The sequence below is a fragment of the Erinaceus europaeus genome, chromosome 17, assembly GCF_950295315.1.
Source record: "Erinaceus europaeus chromosome 17, mEriEur2.1, whole genome shotgun sequence".
Lineage (NCBI taxonomy): Eukaryota > Metazoa > Chordata > Mammalia > Eulipotyphla > Erinaceidae > Erinaceus > Erinaceus europaeus.
The window spans coordinates 2,698,613-2,723,414 of NC_080178.1; the positions used below are offsets into that span (position 1 = coordinate 2,698,613).

A 24,802-nucleotide genomic window follows, 5' to 3' on the forward strand; every position below is an offset into this window, starting at 1 on the left:
GCTCTCCGCCTGTTTCTAAGCCGGCGGGTGCAGGCAGGCAGCCGGACTTGTCCTCCTCCTGGCCCAGGTGCCAGTCACCCACTGGGCATCTGCCTCCCTGACCTTGGCATCAAAAGATCCTTGGGTCACCCGCCAGGAATGCCATTGAAACTCCTGAGTTCCTGCGGTTGGGGGGGGGGGGGAGGCCCAGAGTTCTTTTCAAAAGGGCCCTTCCAGCAGGCTTCCTCTTGGGAGCTGCCCAGGCGGTACCCCAGAAAGCCCCTAGCCCCCAGCTCGGGCAAGCCCACCTCCCCAGCGCTTTCCCTCCTTGAGAAAGAAAGAGTGAGAGAGAGAGAGAGAGAAAGGCGAAGGGGGAAAAAAAGCCAACAACGAAGTCTGTCGCACTCCAGTGAGGTAATTGAAAACAAACTTCTGCCCCACCCCCCACACCCCCACCCCGGTGGTTCTCGAGCTCAGAGAGGGGAGGGGCGGCTCTGGGGACCCCACCCCAGTCAGGACCCACAGGCCCAGGACTGTGGCAAGGCCAGACCCGCAGGCATGATGGTGGTGTGGGGGGGTGGGCAGGCAAAGAGGTCCCTGCTGGAGGGAGGACACCTTCCAAGTGTGTCCGCCACCCCCTGGGGACCACAGTCCACAAAAGTCACTTGGTCCTGAGGTCTGGATGGGAGGTCTGCTTCCGCAGCCTGCAAGAATGGGGGCCCTGGACTGTTCCTTAAGGCCTCTCTCTGGGTCTCTCCCTGACGCTCTCTGGACAGGGAAGAGGATGCACCTTCCAGGCTCCGTCCGGGATCCGTGGTCCCCAGGTATGCCCGGGGATGGGCGGAGAGGCAGGAGGAAGCCCACAGTGGTACCAGTCCTCCATCCCTGCCCTACAAAGCCACCCCAAAGCCCAAAGCCCAAAGCCCAAAGCCAAGGTCTTCACTGGGAAGCAGTCACAATGCGGGGGGGGGGGGGGGGCTCTCAGTCTGAATGGGGAGCCCGGGATGAGTCACGCAGGACTCTGGGGAGGACCGGCCATCAGGGCCTCGGCCCCCAGCCAAACCGGGACCTACAACGCGGGACCTCGTGGACGGCCGAGCCCTCGCCAAGTGGCCGTCGCGGGGCGCCGGGTGGCGGGCCTGGGGCGCCCTCTAGCTCCCCGCCTGGGGCAGGGGGGCATCGGGCGCCGGCTAGTCACCTGCCCGGCCGGGCCGGCGCCTCCCTCCGCCCGGACTCTGGGAAGTGGGACGAAGGAGCGGCGGGACAATGGGAGGGGTGGTCAGCCCAGACAAAGGGCAGCAGGAAAAACACCGTCACCCGCTCGGAGGCCAGCGCGCTGGCATTTGGGAGAATGTGTCATTGCACCGGGGGTGGGGGAGGAGGAGGTTAGCGGCGGGGCGCAGAGGTAGGGCGCGGCGGCACCCCGGGGTCCCCCACCCGGCCCGCCGGCCCGCGCGCCCTCCCCGCCCCCTCCCCGAGCCGGGTGGTACCGCAGCCTCGCCTCACCTCACCCCCCCTCGGCGAGTGGGAGGAGGGAGAGCGGCCCCAGAAGCCCTCCCCTCCCTCCTCCCCCGCCTCCCCCACCCCGGGGAGGGCCGCTACAATTTGTGGTTACAGCTTTACACGTCAGAAAAAAAAAAAAAAAAAAGTTCGCAGAATGTCCCACACCGAAAAAAAAAAAACTCGAAACCGAGCGAAAAAAACCTGCGAGTGGGCCTGGCGGATGGGATTATTAAAGCCCCGCGGCCGCGCTCGCCCGCCCACTCCGCCCGCCGAGCGGACGCGCCGGCCCCATGGACCTCCGAGCAGGTAGGAGAGGCGCCCGGGCGGGCGGCGGGGACCCGCGCGGGGTGCGGGCGCGGGCGCGGGCGCGAGGAAGAGCCTCCCGCACCCCGGCCCCCGCCCCGCCCCGCCCCGCCCCGCCCTCGCCGCCCCGGGGGAGCCGCCGGGGGAGCCGCCGGGGGCGGGGCCGGGGGCGCGGGGCCGCGGGGCCACGGGGGGGAAGGGGCGGCGGGCCGGGGGTCACCGGGCCGTGCCGGCCCGCCGGCGCCCCCGGAGCCCCGAGTCGCCTGTCCCGGCCCCGCTCGCCCCGCCTTCCTGGCCGGCGACTCGGCCGGCGCTCCAGAGCCCTCCCGGGGGACCCGGGTCCCAGAGGAGCCGGCCCGGGTCTCTGTCCCGCGGCGCCGGCCTGGCCCCGGTCCCGGCAGCAGGGGAGGGCAGGCCGGGGCCGGCGGGGAGGGGACGGGCACCCGAGCCGACCCGGCCCCGCTCCCGGCTCTCCGCTCCCGGCTCCCGGCTCCCCGCGCCCTGTCCCGGCAGGGCCGCCCCGAGCCACAGCCCGGCCGGCGGGGCTGGCAGCCGCTGTCACCCCCCCCCCCATTGTCCGCCGCCCTCCCCCGCCGCCGCCACCCTCCGCCGGCCGGCTGGGGACACTTCACATTCCTGCCCACGGTCCCACCTGCCTGTCCACCCCGCCGGCCCTCCCACACCCTCCGGGGCACCCTCCCAGTTGCGCTGCGCCCGCTCGGACCGGCTCCCTCTGTCCCAGCCCGCACCTGGGTCCTGGGCGGCTGCACCCCCGGGAGCCCCGTTAGGGTTCAGCTCTGCCTCTCAGCGCAGCCGCCGCCGGTGGAGCGCTCTTTCCAACTCACCGTGCCCTCTGGGACTCCGGGGAGGGAGGACGGAGGCCAGGACCCCATCTGGCCCGGAAGTGCGGCCAGCACGTTGCCACCTCCCCCAGGCGCCCAGTGCCCCAGGGAGGGGACGGAGCGGGGGTCCAGGACTCTGCGAGGCCTGGGGCTGGGAGAGTGGGGCGGCTGGCCAGGGCCAGGAAGGCTGTTTCTCTGGGCCTTTCCAGTCAAGCGGCGGGGGGGGGGGGGGGGGGGGGGGGGGGATCACCCCCCCCCCCCCCGGGGTAACCCCCCCAGCCTGAATCTCACACCTCCCCCCAACAACCTCCTCAGAACAGACTCCCCTGGGGTCCTCCAGGTGCTGGTGGACAGGAGTGTGGGGCTGGGCCTGTCCTGACTCCCACTCAGGCCAGCCTGTGGTCCCCACCCTTCCTCTGTAACTCTGCATGTGAGGGGTGTCCCACCACCCCAGGGGCAGTGCCCCCCTGCTGGCCTCCCCATCCTGACCTGGCACAAAGAGACTGCTGAGCCCACCCCAGGCCCCAGCCAGGTTAGCTTGGGGGGGCCCAGGCCAGGTGCTGAGGCCAGAGGAGAGGGGTGCAGGGGTGTGCCTGTGTGCGGCTGTCTTGGGGTGGCCCTGCCTAAGAGAGAGAGAGAGAGAGAGAGAGAGAGAGAGTGTGTGTGTGTGTGTGTGTGTGTGTGTGTGTGTGTGCTTGAGCTCTTGAGGGGCCTCGGTTCCCAGGGCCCAGGGATCTGGATGGAATTAGGGGCTGGCCCGGGCGGGCGGGGGCCAGGCTGGGGGGCTGCGGCAGGGAACGTGAGCTGCTCTCATTAGCTCCTCACGTGTTCAGTGGACTTATAAACACAGGGAAGATGGGATGTAAACAGTGAGTGGGCAGCAGCCAGAGGCAGCGCTGGGGCGGGGGCAGGCGGGCGGGGGACCATTGCTGGGGGAGGGGGCCTGGGACCCAGCCCCCCAAGGCCAGTCCACCTGCACACAGACCAGACCAGGGCCCGGCTGCCTGCCCGCGCGGAGTCCTGGGAGCCGGCCGGGAGCTTGTGTGGCGAGGGCTCACCCTTACAGGTGCTCACCCCCATGGGGACAGCTGCCCAGAGGTACTTCCCCAGCTGGGGGCACAGCCCAGGTTCTAGCCTCCCTGGCTACTCCGTGCCCGGGTCCCTCTCTGCTTCTCCCAGTGGGTCAGTGGGACCCCCCCCCCTCCCTCCCGCAATGACAGTTACCTCAGAACTGAAATATTCCTGGAAACACCGGCCTGGTCTGGTTAATTTCATGAAGCGTTTTTCTGCCCAGATGACTTAGCTCTTATTTATGCAAAGGCTTCTCCCCTGCTGCCCCTGTGCTCAAGCCAGAGCTCCCCGGGGATGGCCCATAGGGTCCAGAGGTCAGGAAAGGCAGGGTCCTGCCCACCCCCCATGCCTGGGAACCAGCAGAGTCTGGCCTGGATGTGGGGGTGGGCTAGAGAGGCAAGCGGGGCTCCCAGACCCCACTGCTACTGGGGTCACATCACCACTAATGCCACTGAGGCGGACTTCAGCCTCACCAGAGGGCTTGGACACGCCCCCCTCAAGCCACCACCAGGACACCCACAGGACCCTGGGGTGACTTAGGCCTCAGGGAGCCCAAGGCTTGGTGCAGAACAGGAGGGCCTGGGGGAGGAGAGAGACTCCTTGGCAGGTGGGCCAGCAGGGAGACAGGCGGAGAGGCATGTGTGCACCCTCAAACCAGGAGCCCCTAGTGTCCGGCAGCACAACCAGCCCCCTCCAACACCAAAAGCAAAGAAACTGACCAACTGGGCAATTGACAGTGCTGCCCATGACCTGAGCCCTCATGCGCTTGGAGATGCTTACAGACAGGAGTCCTGAGCCCTTCCTGACCTGGGACCCCCTCTAGAGCCCTGACCACACCGGCTCCGCCTGCGGCCTAGTGCACAGGTCGCTCGGCCCATGCCCCCCTGTTTCTAGCTGCCCAGCTACACTGCTGAGTCTGAGGCCCACAGGCAGAGGCAGGACCTGGTCTCTGGCTTGCCGTCCTCATGACACGCCGCCTGATGTCTGAGTTAGCGCCGCACGGCTCTCTGGCCCACCCAGCCCCTGCCCGCCCAGCCCTAACCACATCCCCCAGGCAAACTTCAACCACACTCAGTCAGCCAGATCCCAAGTCTAAACTGACCTGAACTGGAAAAGTCTCTGGATTCTGAGCCCTCCGCTAGCCGGAGCCAACCCAGCCTCCCTGCGTTCGCTCGCACGGGGCTGACTGCATCCCCATCCCGGTGCCCAGGGAATGCTGGTCTGGCGCTCTTGGCCCCAGAACTTGCCTAGAAGGAGGGCAGGCCGTGCTCCCACCTGCCTGCTGTGTCTGGCTCCCTGAAGTGACCCCTGGCCTTGCCCAGCCCAGACACCCAGCTCCTGTCCCTGCCCGGCCAGTGTACATATCCACCTCTGCTTCCCTGGCCTCCTCCCTATGCTTCCCCACCTGACACCCAGGAAAAGAGGGAGCCCTTTTTGATGTCAGGCTAATTACTAATGAGAGAGAGAGAGAGGAGCAGATCATCACTGTGATGCATGTGATGGAAGCCAGGGATCAAATTTGGGTCCTTATGCTTGAGAGTCTTATCCTGTGCCCTGTCCTGCACCTGTAGACATGAGAGAGAGAGAGATAGACCCACCCCTGAGAATGAGCGAGCATTCCAGCAGACCTCGTCCGTCCTTCACTCTTTATGCCCGGGTGACTGTCTAGCACTTAGCCCCCAGCCACACGGACAGCCCCCACAGCTGCAGCCTGATCCCTGAGGTCAGCTCACCACCGTTACTCTGACCCGTGGGCCCCCACAAGCTGAAGGGGGACTGGGAGGCTCCAGGAGCTGGGGCCGGCCCTCCCTGCACACACAGTGCACGTGCTCAGTTCACACACGCATCTTCTGGCACAAGCTGGAATGGATGTGGGCAGCACACACTCACACATATATATTCACACTCACACACACATACTCATTCACACACCGTCACACATACACATACTCTCACACACATACTCATTCACACTCTCACACACATACTCATTCACACTCTCACACACATACTCATTCATTCTCACACACATTCACACACACACTAACACATTCACACACACACACACACACACACACTCACACACACATTCACACACACACACACACACACACACACTCTTGGGCCTGGAACGCACCCCTCCTCCACCCGCCCTGCCCTCTTCCCATCTGGCATCCCCCCCACCCCCAGCCCAAGGTGGGGACAGACACCTGAAGGGCTGCCAGCTGCCTTCCCCTGGTGGCCTGCCCTTACGCCTGGCGCCCCTCTGTCCACAGGCGACTCGTGGGGGATGCTCACCTGCCTGTGCGCCGTGCTCTGGCACCTCCCCGCCGTGCCCGCCCTCAACCGCACCGGGGACCTGGGGCCCGGCCCCTCCATCCAGAAAACCTACGACCTCACCCGTTACCTGGAGCACCAGCTCCGTAGCCTGGCGGGGACCTACGTGAGTACCTGTGGGGCAGCCAGCAGGAGGGCCCGTGGCCTCCGGAGGTGCCCCCGTCTCCCCTGCGCCTGGCCCCAGGACGAGGCATGTGGGCAGGCCTCACACCCGCCTTGGCCCACTGCCCCGCTGGCTGCCGGCCCAGCCGCCCGCCTCCCCCTGGGGGCCGGGGAAGTCTCCTCTGTTTACACCGTGTTGTGGTGTCTCTCACACGGGTGGGGCTGGGTGGGGCTGGAGGGGCCCCACCTCCTGTGCCTGTGTCCCAGCTCGCCTCTGCCCTGGACCTGGGGCCCTGCTGCTCTAGACGCAGGCCCCCCTCCGTCTGCCTCTCCCATCCCAGCTGGGCCTCCGAGGGGGGACTTGGAGGAAGGGGCTGCGGGAAGCCCGGGCCAGTTGGGGTGGGGGGAAGGTTTGGGTGCAGATGGAAGTGATGCTGTGGGGACTTGGGGGCCGGCCAGAGGTGTTCCGAGCGCCCAGGAGGGAAGGGAGGAGGGTCAGGGTTGTGTGGACCGTGGGGAGCCGGCCCCCTCTTCCCGTGTTCCTCTTCCACATCCCAGACCCTAGTCTGGAGCCAGCGAGGGGGGTGGTGGCGGGGAGCTGGCTGCGGCCCCAGGATACACCGAGGAAATTAGTTTGTCTCTGTGCTTGTCAGCATGCGAACCTCCCCCTGGGCCCGCGCCCCTCCCAGGCCTCGCCCCTCTCTCCTGGCTGCACTGGCTCCGCGCCCCTCTCCCTGGGCCCCAGGCCTCTCCCTCGAGGGCTGGCAAGGCCCTCACTGCCTCCACACCCTTCCTGGAGACTGCCTCAGTTTCCTCCCTCTGCAGCCCCAGGCCCCTACTCTGGGGGGCTCAGCAGGTACCCCTCAGTTGCCAGCAGGGGGGCTGCTGGGTCTGGGGGAGGCAGAGCTTCCTTGGGGGGCCCTGCTGCCCGTAGGCCTCCCCCGTGGCTCCTCTCTGCCCTATTCCCGGCCCAAAGGCCTCTGCTACCCCCTCTGCTCCGACCCTTTCTCCCCACAGCTCGCCCTGCCAAATTTCTCCAAGGAGTGGTGTACACCCTCTGCCTCCACTTCCTCTCCACCCACTCACTTCTTAACCCCCTGCAATCTGGCTTCCAGGCCCCGGAGCTGGCTGGAGGTCGGCAGGCACCTTCCCTGGCCCTGCCGCTCTGAGGCCCTTCTCTCGCTCTGTTTTGCAGCCACGGCCACTGCCGCCTTCTCCGGCTCCCTTTCCTGCTCTGCACTGTCCTGGCCCACCTCTTCCTCTGCAGCCGGCCACCTGGCACCGGGCCCCTCTTCCTCTCTGCCCTGCCCGGGGCACTCTGACGGGCACCTGCGGGCTTTCTTTCCACACCTGTCCACGGAGAGCGTGGCGGCCCGCCGCTCCAGCCACAGTGGTCAGTGGCGGCCGTGGAGGACTTAGCGGGGGCCTGGGGTGACCCCCGTGGAGAGCTGGCCACTCCGCCCCCTCCCTCCTCCCCATCGGCCTCTCCTTTCCGCAGCTGAACTACCTGGGCCCCCCATTCAACGAACCTGACTTCAACCCACCTCGGCTGGGGGCGGAGACCTTGCCCAGGGCCACCGTCGACCTGGACGTGTGGCGGAGCCTGGATGACAGGCTGCGGCTGGCACAGAACTACGAGGCCTACAGCCACCTGCTGTGCTACGTGCGGGGCCTCGACCGCCAGGCGGCCACCGCCGAGCTGCGCCGCGGCCTGGGCCACTTCTGCACCAGCCTGCAGGGCCTGCTGGGCAGCATCGCGGGTGTCATGGCGGCGCTGGGCTACCCGCTGCCCCAGCCGCTGCCCGGCACCGAGCCCACCTGGGCCCCGGGCCCTGCCCACAGCGACTTCCTCCAGAAGATGGACGACTTCTGGCTGCTGAAGGAGCTGCAGACCTGGCTGTGGCGCTCGGCCAAGGACTTCAACCGGCTCAAGAAGAAGATGCAGCCTTCGGCCGCGGCCATCACCCTGCGCCTGAAGGCCCCGGGCTTCTGACTGACCAGGGACCGGGGACCCTGCCCTCCTCCCCTCAGCCACTCCCAGGGGCCAGGGCCTGCACAGGGCTGGGTGCAGTGAGGCCTGGCCCGCTTCCCAAAGCCCCAGAGGCCTGGGGACGAGGTGCAATAGGGCCTCGGTGGGGTGGGGGTGACGCTGCTGGTGGCCCTCAGGCTCCCCCCTCCCGCCTGGAGCCCTCCTTGTCCCTCACTTTGGGGAAGCGGGGCCCACAGGGGCTGTCTACAGAGTGTGCCTTCCGGGGCGCAGCCCTCTGCTCTCCTTGGGTGGGTGCTGCTCCCCTCCCCCCAGAGCGTCCAGTTCCGGAACCCAGCCTTGATGGGAGTGCAGACAGGAAGGGATGAGATTTCAAAGAGGTGGGGTCTGGCCTCAGAAGCAGGGGGGTCGCAGGGAAAGCAGAGGGGCAGGGGCCCCCCAGGCAGCCTCCTCTCCACCCCCACCTCCCCAGGGGTTCTGTGGGCTGCCCGGCCTGGGGAGGGCACCCGGCCTGGGGTTTCCTGAAAGTTTACACTGCAGTGGTATTGCAGGCTGGGGGCTCGCCCCCCCCCCCCCCCCAGGCCCTGCTCGCAGCCCCACCCACTCATGACTCTTAAGTTTGTTGTATTAATATTTATTTATTTGGAGATGTTATTTATTAGATGATATTTATTGCAGAATTTCTATTCTTTTTTTAATTTTCCCTTTTATTGCCCTTGTTTTTTTTATTGTTGTAGTTATTATTGTTGTTGTTATTGATGTCGTCGTTGTTGGATAGGACAGAGAGAAGTGGAGAGAGGAGGGGAAGACAGGGGGCGAGAAAGAGACACCTGCAGACCTGCCTCACCACCTGTGAAGCGACTCCCCTGCAGGTGGGGAGCCAGGGGCTCGAACCGGGATCCTCGAACCGGGATCCTCGTGCCGGTCCTTGCGTTTCGAGCCACCTGTGCTTAACCCGCTGCGCTACCGCCCGACTCCCAGAATTTCTATTCTTGTATTAACAAATAAAATGCTTGCCCCACAATGCCCTCTCTGTTGACCTTGCCCGCTGGGGCTAGGGGGATCCTGTCCCTTCTCTGGTGCGCGCGCGCGCACACACACACACACACACACACACACACACACACACACACACACATCGGCCCCCAGCTCCTCTCCCCTCCCCGGGTCTTGCTGCGTCTCCAGCCCCTGCTCCTCTGCTTCAGGCCCGCGGACTGGCAGGCCACACCAAGGCCTCAGCCCTCGTTCTCCCAGGACCCACAGTGTGGCCACTCATTGTCCAGCTGCTAGGAGGAGGGGGAGGAGGGAACCAGTGGGGTGGGAGTTCCCGGTCCACAGTCGCCCAGCAGAGTGGCTGTGGCCAAGTGACTGAACGCGCCCCTTCTCCTGCTGGCTGGAAGGGAACCAGGGTCACCGCGGACTCTGCCCAGGCAGCAGGAGTGAGGACGCTCATGGACTCCTGGGTTAGCTGCTGGCAGGTTGGGCAGGGAGGTTTCACAAGGGCTTTCTGGGGACAGTGCCCTGAGCCGAGGAAGCAACAAATGACAGTCTTGTGTCACTGACTAACAGCTGATTACCTGCCCAGCGCTGCTGGTGCAGGAAACGAAAGCCGAGACCAGACTTGGCCCCTGGCCTGCCGGGCCTCCTGAGACAAGGGACAGGAGGTGCCTGAGGTGTTCGGGAGCAGGGGCTCCCTCGGGCAGAGCTGTCCACTGGGTCTGGTGGGGGCCCCCGCAGGCCCTCCTCCCGCCTCACGGAACAGACTTGAGAGGGCTCTGAGGGGCCAGGCTTGGAGCAAGGGGCAAGAGGGAGACGGAGGTGGGGACAGAGCAGAGGGAGGGCACGGCAGGGAGCTGGCCGGGCAGGGAGGCAGTGGGAAGGGTGGGGAGCACTGGAGGCCACCCCCACTCACAACACAAGGGGGTGGACACGGGAGAGCAGTCAGAGGGGGCATTTTGGGGTCTGAGCTCTGAACCCCTAGATCTCCCTAGTGACAGAGTGATAGAGTGAGGGTGCTAGGTCCCCCTTGGGCTTCGGCAGGGGTGGAGACCCTAGGTGGGGAGCCCCTGAAATGATGGCTGCCTGCTTTTTCATCTGAGCCCAGCCCTCGCTCACTGCAGAAGGGAGAGCTTCAGGGCTTCTGTGTCTCCTGCCCTCTCTCTCCCTCCCTGTCGTCTTCTCTCTGTCTCCCTGTTTCTCTGTCTCTCCCTCCCTCTCTGTGTCTTTCTACTCCAAGAGTTGGCATAAAGTGGTGAAGCCCCAGTGGAGACACGGAACAGGCACTGATGGGGGTCACTCACCCTACACACACTCCTCCTTCACTAAAGATCCCCTGGCTGGGCCAGGGAGGCTTTCTGTGCCCGGTTTGAGGGCAAGGGTAGTGGTGCGGCCTGGCTGGCTGCCCTCAGCCCCCCTCCTCTGGAGCCACAACTGTCCCTGCCTTTGTCCCTTCGCCTCTTGTGCTCCCTGACTCAGCCTGGCCCCCAGTTTCCCAGCAGCAGACAAAGCCCTCGTCAGTGGGCCCATCCTCCTCTCCCTTCGGGGTCCTTCGGCCTGGCGAGGTCAGGGGTCATGGCCAAGGCCCTGGGATGGGGTGGAAGGGAAGCAGTGCTTCCTCGCAGCTGGGCAAAGCCTGACACCTGGTGGCTGAGGTGAGAAACATCCAGAAGGGCCCCTGGCAACTCCCAGGCTCCCGAGAAGGAAGGGTGGGTCCTGTGACAGCACTGGGGTGGGCACAAGGCAGCAGGGACCTCAGCCTCCCACCTTGGGTAAAGGAGGGAGGGCATCTGGGAGAGCCACGAGGGAGCTCGTGGCGAAGTCTGGCCTTAGGATGTGTGAGTACGTGGGCCTGGTGGCCCCTGAGTCTGGCTGCCCACCATCTTCAGTTCTAGGTGGGTGTCAGAACCCCAGGGCCTGAGAAACAGGGTCCCGGGGGGAGAAGACAGAGCAGGCTATGCTCACTGCTTGCTGGGCCCCAGGCAGCGCCCCCCAGAAGCCCCCCCCCCGAATTACACACACACACACACACACACACACACACACACACACACACACTGTCTCAGTTAAGCCAGGCCTAGCTGCCCTCCCCCTGGGAGCAGTTGCTGGGGTGCCTGGCCTTGGACATGACACTGAGTCAGGAGCGTCCTTGGGTCACGAGTCCCATCACCAGCCTCTGGGGTCAGGGCTGGCAGAGGGGTCTGGCCCCAAGTTCCGTGAGCCTCAGATCACACCTCTAGCCTGTTCCCCTACCGCACCCAGGCCAGTGGGGAGGGGGGGGCGGCTGCCTGAGGAAGGATGGGGCTCTGGGAAGCAGGGTGCAGGTGCCGACAGTCAGAGGAGAGAGGGGGAGAGGCCTCGAGGAAGGGCAGGTCTGGGGCTGGGCAGGCTGCCAGCTCACCTTAGAGGGCCCGACGCCCAGCCAGGGAAGATGCCCACCGGGCAGGGATGCCTCCCACACCCAGTGCCAACTCCTTCCAGTGTCTTTCCTGGGCTGGGGGGGACATCATCCCGGCTGGGCGGGGAGGCTGGCAGGGCCCAGGCCCAGCAGAGCCCAGACAGTGCCCACAGAGCTGGTGAGGTGCCAGGGGAAGGGGAGGACGAGGGCCCCGGCAGAGGAGGTGCTGTGGCGGCCCAGCGGCACACCCCATTTCACGCTCCCTGGGCGGTGGCAGGGCCCCACGGCTATCAGCTTTCAGACGTGGGAGGGGCCAGGAATGAGGAGGGGTCTGCCCCACCCTGGGCTCCCCCCTCGCTCTGGCTCTGTGGGCTCAGGGTGCCACACACCTCTGGGAACACCCTGGGGAGGGGTGGTGGGCCCCAGAGGCCGGGCAGCATCCCCACACTGGGTGCCCTGTCCTGAGCGCCGGGACTGGTGGAGTGGGCCCTGCTCCCCTCCCCACCACAAGGGGTCCCGTCTGCCTTGAGGGAGACCCACCTAGTCCAGGAGACTGGGCATGGGGGTGTCTGGGGGGGTTAGGCCAAGCCCACAGCACAGAGCCGGGGTGACCCCTGCGCTCCCTCCGGCACTCATCAAGAAAGCGACCCGGGAGGGGCCCAGGTCAGTACTCCAGGGTCACCCCAAGGTCACCTCAAGGACGCGGGCACCCAGACCCCAGAGCGTGAGAGGGGGGCAGACACAGGCCTCTGAGCAGGCCTCGCACCCCTGACCGGAAGAGCCTGATGGCATCTCCCCGGGACAGTTGCGGGCCATTCCCAGGCTGCTACTGGCCAGCACGCCCGCCGCTGCCAGGAAGCTGGTGAGGGGGAGGCGCAGTGGGGTGAGTCAGCCTCAGGAGCCTGAGGGGCAAAGGTCACGGGTGGAGAGTCGCTGTTTACCACAGCCTGCCTCCTCCAGGAGGTCTTCTCGGACTGAGCCAACCCTGCGCTCCAACTCATCTCTGTCCACCCCCCTGCACCCCCTGGCTTTGCTGAGTCTGAGCATCCCACCGGCGGTCTGTCTGTCCCCGCGAGCTCCTGGGGCGCGAAGGGGCTGTGGTTTCCGGGGACCCCCATGTCTGCGGGCATCAGCACTTCCAGCATCCGGGGCCGGGCTCGTTGGAGGGAGAAGGACCCGGGGGCCCCAGCTGGCCTCCTGGGCAGCGGGCCGGGCAGCCCAGGAGAGCCCCGGGCAGGCGCGGACTGTGAGAACCGCGCTCTCCCGGCCAGGCCCCCCGGGCGGCGGCGGGGGCGGGTTGGACGCGCCCCAGCTCCCCCCGTCCTGCAGGCCGGCCCCCGCAGGGCTGGCGGGCCAAGCCCGGGGCCCAGGGGAGCTGCGAGCCGGCACGGGGATTAGCGGGGCAGAAAGAACATTTGCCTCGCAGGGGAAAGGGGAAGTGCGCGGCCCGGCCGGCGGCCCCCGGGGAGCGAGGCCGAGGGGGGCCGGCGGGAGCTGCGAGTCCGCCCGCTGCTGGCCACGCCCCCGACACAGCTGCGTCCCCGCCCCCGCCGGTCATTGGTCGCCGCCAGGCCCCGCCCCCGTGCTCCGGCCCGTCATTGGCCGGCCGGCCGCCCGCGTCACGCCCCGGCAGCGGCGCACTTCCTGCTCGGTGGGGGTCACTGTCTGCCCCGCTGGCCGGCGCGCCCTGGCTCCGCGCCCCGCGCCCCGCGCAGCTGTCCCTCTCGTGCCCACGGGCCCGCTCCCCCTGGCCCGCAGCCGCCGCCTTCGCCGCCTGCCTGGGTGGCCGCCATGGGCCGGAAGCGGCTCATCACTGACTCCTACCCCGTGGTGAAGAGGAGGGAGGACCCGGGCCGGCGCTGCAAGGGGGAGCTGGCGGCCGAGCCTGGTCTCTGAGCCTGGGGGCTGGGGGCGGGCGGCGGGCGGCGGGGGGCAGGGCCGGACGGGCCGGGCCGGGCCGCGTGGAGTGCATGCAGGGGTGCCGCCTGGCAGGCCTGAGCAGGGTGTCATTGCAGGGGAGGAGCCCCAGCTGCCCGGAGTGGATGACTGCGAGCTGGAGCTGCTGAGGCAGTTCGACCTCGCCTGGCAGTACGGGCCCTGCACAGGTGAGCGCACACCTGTCACCCACAGTCAGGCAGCCCGTCCCTGCCTGGCCCTCCGGGACACCGTTCCCCTGGGACTGGGGTGTGGCAGGTCGCCACACGCCCCCCTGCACACACTCTTTGTTCTGGACTGTTCCCTGCCCCGCTCCCCCCTTTTTTTAACCAGAGCACTGATGAGCTCTGGCTTAGGTGGTGCAGGACATTGAACCTGGGACTTCAGAGCCTCAGGCTTGACAGTTTCTTTGCATAACCATTATGCTATATGCCATCTATCCTGTCCCCTTCCCACCCTGGCAGGGATCACACGGTTGCAGCGCTGGCTCCGGGCAGAGCAGATGGGCTTGGAGCCTCCTCCTGAGGTGCAACAGCTGCTGCTGACACACCCTGGGGATCCCCGCTACCAGTGCAGGTCAGACCGGGAGGCATTCAGGGGTCCAGGGCTCTTTCCAAGGAGCGGGGGAGTCTCTGCTTCCTGGAGGAGAGTGGTTAGTGGGAGTCACTGCTGAGAGGCAGAAGGCTCTCGAAGGGCAGGGGTGCAGTCACTCGCCCCTGTGGGCTGATGAGGAAGAGGGTGCGCCAGGGTGCAAAGGACCCTGCTTAGCGGGGCGGCCAGGGCCAGGACGCGGAGGGGGGAGTCTCAGGTCGGGTCTCCGCTGACTTTCTCTGCTTTCACCCACCTGCCTGTCCTCTGCAGCCTATGGCATCGCTACCCCATCTAAGGCGCTCCTGCCCACCATCCGAGAGCTCGTGACGAAAGCCAGCCCGCTTGTGAGGACCATTTGCGGAGACGATCTTGGGGGGAAGGAAAGAGGCGGATCTGGAGTTGTAGCCAGCAGATACCAGGGGCCCTCCAGAGCCGGTGCAGCTGAACCGAAGCCAGGGCAGCTCCCACACAGAGCGGGACTCTGACGACAAGGACCCGGCCACACACTGGTCACCTTGACCTAAACACTGTGGTGTGAGAAGTGGGGTGCAGCCTCGGGCAGACCAGGGCCACTCACTGGTCCTTAGCAATAAACAACAGAGCCCAGAAGCTTCTCTCCGGCCCCTCCGTGTGACTGGCACTGTGGCAAGCTGGCAGTGGGAGGGAGCTCGCGTCACACACCTTTCTCTAGGTGGTTCTCCCCAGAGGCCTCCCCAGAGCTGAGGAGGGCAGTTCTCACAAGTGCTAAGTGATGGCAGATGCCCCCTAGTGGTGCCCCAGGAACTGTTCTTGAGCCTCTTGACGTGCCTGGGAAAAGCTAGCTGAGCTGTCACTTGGCCAGCCCAGTGGTCCCCACCTCACAAAAGTGGGTCCTTGGTCGGAGGAGCGTATGTGGCTTGGGGCAGACCTGCACATTCCCAGGTCCCCACCCACAGCTGCGGAGAAGGCCCAGTGACCGGCCCTGTCTCCAGGCTCGGCACAGGGACCAGGCCTCAGCACCTCAGATACTCTGTCTTCATCCCGGCATGCCTGCAGTGTGGGGATCACAGAGAGGGCACCAGAGCCCACAGTGGTGGCTTCAAGTCCTCTCAGGGACGTGGAGGTGCGGATGGGGCAGGGGCAACACATCCTGTCTGTGGGCTACGCACAGGCTACGGGCCAGGAGTCTGTCGACAGTGGTGAGGACAGGGACAGAAACCAGCCCACGGCCACCATCCCAGGTGGCAGTCAGCACTGGGCAAGCCTGGGGTAGAGGCCAGAAAGCACTGGGGGCCCGAGAGAGGCAGGCCGGGAAGCTCTGTGCCCAGGGGTATTCAGGCAGAGACCAGAAGCGAAGATTGGCACCCTGGAGGCTGAGCAACACGCGCTCCCCAAAGCAGGAGTGGTTCCAGCCTGTCTGGGGCCAGCATGGAAGCCAGCACGGGGAACGAGTGAGAGGGGACTGAGCCTAGAGAGGCAGCTTGTGCTCCCCTGGGGCCTCCCGGGGCTGAGTCAGGAACCCGGACTCTGGTCTGAGTGGGAGAGGGAGGTACTGGCAGGGTTGGAGCCCATGAGTGATAGGGTCTAAGTTAAGCTTTACAGACACTCCTCAGGCTGTCGTCGCCCAGAGAACAGGTCACAGGCTTGGGGCAAAGGTGACATTGGGTGGCCCTGGGACTGGGCCATGGTGAAGCTGGAGGTGAGAAGGGGCCAGGTTTTCTGTAAAATCTGGAGAAAGGATGGCGCCACGGGCCTTGCTGACAGTTGGCTGCCGTGGCTGAGAGGGAGCCAAGGATAACTCTCCTCGAGATCTTGGCTCCGCCGGCTGCTGGAGGGCAGAGCTACTAAGCAGACGGGCAGGTGGGCTGGGCCAAGGCAGCCAGTCCAGGGGAAACATGGTGGACTTGAGTTGCCACACACTGGGGGAGCAGAGGAGGCCAGGCCAGGAATTCCGGGGACAGCTCAGGGCTGATGGGAAGGCAGGTGTTCGGGTGGCCGAGTGGCAGGTAGAGAGGACCTGCTAGGGAGCTACGGAGACCTCTGAGAGAGCCCCATGAAGTGAGGGGAGGCCTGGGACACTTGGGCCTCTCAGAAGGCACTAGAAGCCAGGAAGGAGCCAGATGGGGGTGACACAGAGGTCGCCAGAGACTTTGAAGGGGCACTTTCCATGGAGGGAAGCCACAGGGGACAGCTGCGGTGGTGGGGCTCCCAGAACAGAAGGGCCAGGATGAAGGAAGGTGGCTGCTGGGACAGGAGCCCCCAGGACAGGAAGGGACAGGGAAGGCATGGTGAGCGCCGTCTAGCAAGTACCTGAGCGCCACGCAGTCACCTAGCTCCCACTCAGCGCACAGGAAGTCTCCCCGCCCCACAGGTGCAAGACTATGGGTAAACAGCAGGCCGGGCCCTGCTTCCCCCACCCCCTCCCACCTGCTGTACCCTGCCCTCCCTGCCTCACCTCTGCACCCAGGTCTCCAGGCAGGATGTTCTCGACATTTCCGTGTCTCAGAACTGGTTGTGTTCTCACCTCCTTGCGCCTTCCGGAGTAACCACTGCAACACATACGGGGGAAACTCAGTGTCACGTGAGAGGAGCCCTGAGGGGCCCCCACCTGCAGCCCCAGGCCCAGCAGCAAACCCCAGGCCAGTGCTGATGGTGAGGATGTGGGGGGGAGTGGGCAAAGAGAGAGAATGGCGGGTGGTGAGCAGCACCCAGGACCAGCGTGCAGGCTTCTGGACGCTTGCTGGGAAGAGAGGCTTAGTTCACCCTGACTCCCCCTGCCCTTGTGGCAGCCCCACAGACAACTATGAACACAGACAGGACTGTCGCCCCCAGGGTCACCACTGGGGCTGCTCCCAGTGGCTCTGTTTTCCTTTTTTTTTTTTTTTTCCTTCTCATTAGGACAAAAAAAAAGTTGAGAGAGGATAGATAGAGGGAGTGAAAGACAGACACCTGCAGACCTCTGCTTGTAAAGCAAACCCCCTGCAGGTGGGGAGCAGGGCTCAAACTGGCCTCGCTCTTGGTTTTAATGTGTGCTTAACTGGGTGCTCTGCCACCAGGCCCCACCCCACACACCCTCTCTTCTCCAAAAAACAAAACAATTTTTAAATTTTTTTATTATCTTTATTTATTAATTGGCTAGAGATAGTCAGAAATCAAGAGGGAGGGGGTGACAGAAAGGGAACAGACAGACACCTGCAGCACTGCTTCACCTCTCACAAAGCTTTCCTCCCGCGGGTTGGTACTGGGGGCTTGGACCCAGGTCCGTGCACATTGTAACACGTGCGCTCAACCAGGTGCGCCACCACCCAGCCCCCCAAAAGCAACTTCTAAAAAGGACACCTTGTGGCCCAGGAGGCAGCGCAGTGGGTGAAGTGCTGGGCTGACAAGCGCTTTATCCATGTGTCAGAGCGATGCTCCAGCCAGCCCTCCCTCCTGCTCCCTCCTTCCCTTACTCATCAATTAATACATCTTTACAAAAGTTGAAGAAGGCATCATGTGACCAGGCAGGTGGCTCAGTGGGTAGAGCACATGCTTTGTAAGCCTGAGGCCTGGGCTTTGATCCTAGGTACCACCTACAGTCAAAGACTTGGTTCTGAACGTTCTCCTTAAATAAATACACCTTTTGGGAGCCAGGCAGCGGCACAGCAGGTTAAGCACATATGGCATGAAGCGCCAGGACCAGCGTAAAGATCCCGGTTCGAGCCCCCGGCTCCCCACCTGCAGGGGAGTCGCTTCACAAGTGGTGAAACAGGTCTGCAGGTTTCTGTCTTTCTCTCCCCCTCTCTGTTTTCCCCTCCTCTCTCCATTTCTCTCTGTCCTATCCAACAGCAACAACAATAACCACAATAATAAAACAAGGGCAACAAAAGGGAATAAATAAACATAAATATAAAAAATAAAAATAAATAAAAATAAACCAAGACAGACTCCATGGACCGGAACCTTTTCTGGCACCTCTTCAGAACCTCCCAGGCGACACTGGGACCTTTTAAAAAAAATTATATTTTTACAGGGGCTAGGTGGTAGCGCAGAGGGTTAAGCGCACATGGCGCCAAGCACAAGGACCGGCGTAAGGATCCCAGCTCGAGCCCCCGGCTCCCCACCTGCAGGGGAGTCGCTTCACAGGCGGTGAAGCAGGTCTGCAGGTGTCTGTCTTTCTCTCCCCCTCTCTGACTTCCCCATCTCTCCATTTCTCTCTGTCCTATCCAACAACGACAACAGCAATAACAACAATGATAATAAGGAGGCCAGCAGAACCACCGAAGAGAACTGACACTTGAGCCCCGTGGGCAGGCGGGGGCAGCTCTGAGATTTGTGGAGAGAGACGGGAAGAGCAGTGGATGGAGACAGGTCTTGGGCAGCCCCCTGGCTAGTTCTCTCTAGAATGGGGGGGCGTGGAGGGGTGCTGGTGGCCCCTGGCGCAGCACAGGCCCAGGAGCAGGTCTTGCCCAGTCCCACCCCCACTTCTGCTTCCCTCTCTGCACCCGGGCTGCCATGGTAACCCGTCAAGGGGGCCGCACTGATTCATTCTTTATTGACGCAGGTGGGGCAGCACAGACTTGGGGACACTCTGGAGTGGGCTTGGGGACACTGGGGTGTGGAGGAGGCTTAAGGAGCCAGTTTCCTAAGACACTCAAGCATGCAGGGGAGGAACACTTTCCTGACTGTGGCAGAGGGTGGGAGCGGAGACCTAACCAGGTGAGCTACCTTGTCCTTTTTTTTTTTATTATTCCCTTTTGTTACCCTAGTTGGTTTATTGTTGTAGTTATTATTGATGTCATCGTTGTTGGATAGGACAGAGAGAAATGGAGAGAGGAAGGGAAGACAAGAGAGGGGGAGAGAAAGACAGACACCTGCAGACCTGCTTCACTGCCAGTGAAGCAACCCCCCTGCAGGTGAGGAGCCGGGGACTCGAACCAGGATCTTTACGCTGGTCCTCGTGCTTCACGCCTTGTGCGCTTATCCCGCCTGTGCTACCACCCGACTCCCCCTTTTTTTAAAAAAGATTTTATTTATTTATTAATGAGAAAGATAGGAGGAGAGAGAGAAAGAATCAGATCACTCTGGTACATGTGCTGCTGGGGATCGAACTCAGGACCTCACACTTGAGAGTCTAGTGCCTTAGCCACTATGCCACCTCCTGGACCGCCCTTTTTTGTTATTTTAAACAAATTGTATTAATTTATTTACACAAAATAGAGAGGAAGAGAGAGAACCAGAACATCACTCTGGCACAGGGGGCACTGGGGATTGAACTCAGGACCTCATGCTTCCAAGCTAGGGCGCTACTCACTGTGCCACCTCGAGGCTCAGAGTGAAAGGATCCCCCCCCTTACTTTCTCCGCTCGCTCACCTCTGACCTTTGACAGTGTTGGGGACTCAACCTGGGGCCTGCAGCCTCAGATATGCAGGCCTTCTGCATAACCATTTTATTATTTTTAAGATGTGTTTGTCTATTAGATAGAGACAGAGCAGTTGAGAGGGAGACAGACTCCCACAGCACCGCTCATGGGGCTTCCTCGCTGCAGGTCCAGGTGCACCATCACCCAGCTCCCACAGTCACTGTATTATCACACTGGCCTTTGTCTCTGATTTTTAAGATGATTTACTCTTGTGAGAAAGAGAGAGACTAGAGCACTGCTCCGGTCTGGCAGTGGACTGAACCTGACTTCTGGGATCTGAGGCATGAAAGTCTTTGGCAGAACCATTATGTATCTCACCTGCCCTCTTACTTCTTTACATATTAATAAATTTATTTATTGACTTTATTTATGAGATAACCCAAAGTATCACTCTAGCACATGCAATACTGGGGATCAATCTGCAGGCTCCATGCTTGACAGTCCAAAGATTCCCCACTGCGCCTCCCCCCCCCTTGCCCCCCGCCAAGATCCTCTGCCTCTTAAAGGCATCTCCTACAAACCTCCACTGGCGGCCGGGCAGTGGTGCCTGGTTGAGTGCACACATCACAGTGCACAAGTACTTGGGTTCAAGCCCCCAGTCCCCACCTGTAACAGGGGAGCTTCACAGGTGGTGAAGCAAGTACTAAGGTGTCTCTATCTCCCCCTGCCCTCTAAACTTCTGTCTATGCAAAATAAATAAGTACGTATAAACATCTATGGAGAGAGAAAGAGAGAGAGAAAGAAATGCCCTTTGGGGCGGTGCCCTCTTCACCCCATTGCGAGGTTCTGATGGGCCCGTCCTTGTTTGCGAGTCTTTCCTGGAAAGCGGTGCCTCCTCCTTTGGCCTGTGCCAGCTCGAGTGTGGCCATACCACTCTGCGCTGTCCTCACAGCTAGACTGGCGTCCTCAAGGCTTCAGGGTGGGAGCTGGACAGGGCAGCTGTCCATCACTGCCATCAGCCCCGTTGGCCTGAACCGGTGGTGAGGGCCGGTCCAGGCTCCAGTGAAATGTGGCCTGGATGGCAGGAGCCCCTCTCCTAGAACCTGCTCGGTGGGGAAGGCATCGCATCGCAGCTGTCAGCGGGAGAAGCAGGCCCCTCTCGTTTCCTGTTTCCAAGCCTAGGCCCCTTCCCGGCTGCCTGCTGAGTATCCACCTGTGACCCTGGAGCAGGCAGAGCCCCCTCCCCCTGCACACACACACACACACACACACACACACACACACACACACACACACACACACACACACACGGATCGCGGTGGCCCCTTGGAGCTGGGCTGGGCACTGCTCGCCTCCAGGATGCCCGCCGGGCCTTATTTAGCAAAGCTCTGGGGTGCACACATCCACTCAGTGCACAGCACAATCCAGCCCCCAGAGAAGTCACAGACAGAGGCTATTCGGGCAGCTGTCTGGCACAGCACAGTGGGCAGGGGCCAGAGAGTCCAGGGCTGCTGTGGACAGGACTGGCTTTCCCTGAATGGGGTTTGCTCAGTAGACAGGAGAAGTATGTCCTGCCACACGCCTGGCCCAAGGCTGAACCCTGGCACTGCATCTGAGCCGCCATGGCCCTGGAGGCAGCTCTGGTGCTGGGCTGTAGTGTCTCTCTGTCTCTCTAGCTAACTGGAAAGGCGACAGGAGTGAGATCGCTCATGGGAGAGGCCAATAAGCCAATTACGTGCACAGTTAAGATGGAGAGAATTTATGGAATGTTGGGTAGAACATGCTACAATTTAGGTAAGAAATAAATGTGTTTAGGGCCCTAGAGACAGCTCACCCAATGAAGTGCAGACCTGACCATGTTCAAGGTCCCAGTTACACAAAGGGACAGCACTCCAAGCAGTCCTGCAGGGTCATTGCCCTCTCTCTCTCTCTCTCTCTCTCTCTAGCTCCCTTTTTAGTTCCTTTTTTCTTATGAGAAGAAAAGCTTTTCTGAGAACCTTGAATTTACAAGCCCTTCATTGTACCATTGTGCCACCTCCCTGGCCACTAAAAGGAATGCTTTTTTTAAATGAATGAATTAATTAACTAATTAATTTACAAGAGTGTGGAGAGAGAGAACCAGAGCATCCCTCTGGCACAGGAAGTGTCAGAGACTCAACACAGGATCCCATGTTTGAGAGTTCAAGACCTTATCTAGGGCCCCTCCAGAGCTGCACTCCACACACACCCTTCTCTCTCTCCTCCATCTTAAAAAAAAAGAAAATAAGAAAATAAGAAAGAAAAAAAGAAAAGCAAACTAGATTATCAGTAGCACTGTATACCAGAATCAATTCAAAATGAACTAAAGATGCAGATATCACACCTGAAACTAGAAAACACACAGAAACAAACAGGGAGAATACTTCAGGGGCTGAGCGTCAAAGATTGATTTGGAAAGTCAGTCCCGCGGTCATGAGAAATTAAAGAAGGAGTGAGCAGATGACACTACAACACATTGAAAAGCTTCTACATGTCGAAAGAAATTGCCCTGAAGATAAAAAGACAACGAAGTAACTGGGAGAAGATATTTGCAAACCATACATTTGATATGGGACTTACACCAAAAATTTACAAAGAAATCAAACACCTCAACAACAGAACAGCAAAAACACTAGGATAAGAGGGGGAGAAGATCTCAACAGACAAGCCTCTAACTAAGAGATACAGAGCCCACAGACAGAGGAGAAATGCTCCACTTCGGGCTGGGAGACAGCATGGTGGTTCTGCAAAAGGCTTTCAGGCCTGAGGCTCTGAGGTCTCAGGTTCAATTCCTGGCACCAACAGCTGAGCTGAGCAGTGCTCTGATCTCTCTCTGTGTATCTCTCTTTCTTATTCCTCTTCCTCTTCTTCTTTTTTCTATATCTCTCTTTCATTAAAATAGTGTTTCCCACCCGTAGGGGGAAAGCTTCATGAGCGGTGAAGCAGGGCTGCAGGTGTCTCTCTGTCTCTTTCCCTCCCTATCTCCCCCGTGCTTCTTGATTTCTGTCTTTTTCCAATAAAGAAGTAAAGATAATTAAAAAAGTTTAGGGAGTCGGGTGGTAGTGCAGCGGATTAAGCGCAAGGACCAGCATAGGGATCCCAGTTCAAGCCCCCCCCCCCCCCCCGCTCCCCACCTGCAGGGGAGTCGCTTCCCAGGCGGTGAAGCAGGTCTGCAGGTGTCTGTCTTTCTCTCCCCCCCTCTGTCTTCCCCTCCTCTCTCCATTTCTCTCTGTCCTATCCAACAACGACAACATCAATAATAAATAAAACAAGGGCAACAAAAGGGAATAAATAACAAATACTAAAAAATAAAAAAAAGTATCTTTTAAAAAAAGTTTAAAGTAGAGTGTTAAAAATAGAAAACATTTTGCTCCACTTGACTTATCATTAGAGAAATGCAAATTAAGACCACAGGGAGCAACCACCTCACACCTGAGAAAAGGCCAAGGTCAGCAAAACAGGAAGTGACAACATCTGCAGAGAAGGAGCCCTGTGACTCTGGGTGGGGGTGCAGACTCCACTGCAGTCCCTGTGCAGAGCAGTCTGGAGAGTCCTCAGCCGGATCAGCATGGAGGCCCTGCGGCCCAGCAGCACCAGCCCCAGGCACATACTCACAGGCACGTACTCACAGGCACATACTCACAGGACACGGAAGCGCTGACTTGGAAGCACGCATGCAGCCGAGCTCACAGCTGCACTGGCTGTTTACGAAAAGCTACGTGCCCAAGGACAGGTGGCTGGATAAAGAAGTTGTGGGATATGTATACAATGGAACACTACTCTGTAGTCAAAAAGGATAGCATTGTATCATTTGGAATAAAATGGAGGGAATATGTACACGACGGGACACTACTCTGTAGTCAAAAAGGGTAGCATTGTATCATTTGGAATAAAATGGAGGGAATTGGAGGTGCTTACACTAAGTAACACAAGTAAAAAAGTAAAAGACAACTACTGGAAGGTTTCACTCATGTATGATGTATAGGAATAAAGCAACGGGACTTGGAAAAAAGTTTAAAAATGCTCACCAGACTGTCTCTTGTAAAAGGTGAGATGTGGGCCCCAAAGCTTGGGGGGTTGTAATGATTTGCATGCAGCAAATGGGGTACAGAAACACTCCTGAAACCTGATAATTTTGTAAACAACACTGAATCACTAGTAAAATAAATTCTGTAATTTGAATTATGTTGTAAAGATAAAAAAAAACTTGGATTGGGGTGACAGCATAACAGTTCTGCAAAAGCCTTTCAAGCCTGAGGCTCCGAGGTCCCAGGTTCAATCCCCAGCATCACCATCAACCACAGCTGAGTAGTGTTCTAGTTTTGGTTTTTGTTTTGTTTTTACCAGAGCACTGATCAGCTCTGGCTTATGGAACCTCGGGCGTGAGAGACTTTGCATAACCATTATGCTATATACCCCCACCCTTCTGGTTTCTTTGTCTCTCCCTCTCTCTCTCTCTCTCTCTCTCTCTCTCTCTCTCTCAGTATCTTTCCCTCTGTATCTACTCTTTTTCATTAAAATTATATATACACAAGGAGTCAGTTGGGAGTGATGGGATCATGCAGGTACAAAGTCCCAGTGAAAATCTTAGTGACAAAAACAAGAATATAAACATTTCAGTGTGCTTCCCCTGATATTAACAGATACAATTTCTCTAGGAGTGGACACCTGTAGGGGGCAACAGGCGGTGAAGCAGGGCTATCTCTCTGTCTCTCTCCCTCTCAAGTTCTTTCTGTCTCTGTAAAGAAGGAAGTTGACACTTTGAGAGGAAGGTGACTTATTGACTTGGAAACAGGAAATGTTCGGTTGAACAGGCCTTTTCTTTTTCCTTCTTCTTCTTCTTCTTCTTCTGCCTTTTTTTCAGTTTAAAATCATTTTATTTTATTTATTTAGAATAGAGACAGAGAAACTGAGAGAGAATGGGGAGCTAAGGAGAGAAACACCTGTAGCACTGCTTCATATTTTATGAAGCCTCCCACCTGGCAGGTAGGGACAGAGGCTTGAACTTGGGTCCTTGAGCATTGTAACATGTGTGCTCTACTGAGTGCACCAGCACCCAGCTCCATTTCTTTTTTTTTTTTTTTTTTTTTTTTTGACATAAGGTGAAAAGGAGAGAAAGAGAGAGAGAAGGCAAGACACCAACCACAGCATTGCTCCGCCACTTGTGAAGTGTCTCCCGCCTGCAGGAGGGAGCAGGATCCTCGCTCAACTGGGAGGGCTACTGCCCAGCCTGGTGCTGCTCTTGGAACCCCACCCCAGTGGGTCTTCGGAGAAGGGTCTTCTGCCTGTCCTGGGAGAACTCCGCCAACACCTGGTACTGGCCCATGTGGGACAGGAGCCAGCTTTCACGGTGACAGGTTCCACGAGAGTCCAGGTCACGTCCAAGCGGCCCCTCCTCACAGTCGCTGGACGACCACAT

The 24,802-nt window shown here is 60.5% G+C and overlaps 2 protein-coding genes across 4 annotated transcripts; both read left to right on the forward strand.

The window, feature by feature from the left end:
* The first annotated feature begins 1,268 nt into the window (after positions 1-1,268).
* Positions 1,269-9,239, forward strand: CLCF1 (cardiotrophin like cytokine factor 1). 3 transcript variants are annotated; one of them, XM_060175936.1, is made up of 3 exons: positions 1,269-1,788; positions 5,975-6,141; positions 7,636-9,238. In XM_060175936.1, exons 1-3 carry the CDS (start codon positions 1,773-1,775, stop codon positions 8,128-8,130), a joined length of 678 nt encoding a protein of 225 aa, XP_060031919.1. In that variant the 5' UTR covers positions 1,269-1,772; the 3' UTR covers positions 8,131-9,238. The 3 variants fall into 3 exon arrangements, with proteins under 3 accessions (XP_060031919.1, XP_060031921.1, XP_060031920.1); XM_060175938.1 differs by lacking the exon at positions 1,269-1,788 and adding an exon at positions 2,897-3,693 and having other exon boundaries at positions 7,636-9,239; XM_060175937.1 differs by lacking the exon at positions 1,269-1,788 and adding an exon at positions 4,314-4,562 and having other exon boundaries at positions 7,636-9,239.
* A 3,955-nt stretch (positions 9,240-13,194) lies between these two features.
* Positions 13,195-14,447, forward strand: POLD4 (DNA polymerase delta 4, accessory subunit). The gene is made up of 4 exons (XM_007518658.3): positions 13,195-13,406; positions 13,534-13,623; positions 13,918-14,029; positions 14,315-14,447. The coding sequence occupies exons 1-4, from the start codon at positions 13,310-13,312 to the stop codon at positions 14,337-14,339; spliced, it is 324 nt and encodes a 107-aa protein (XP_007518720.1). The 5' UTR covers positions 13,195-13,309; the 3' UTR covers positions 14,340-14,447.
* Positions 14,448-24,802: the final 10,355 nt, after the last annotated feature.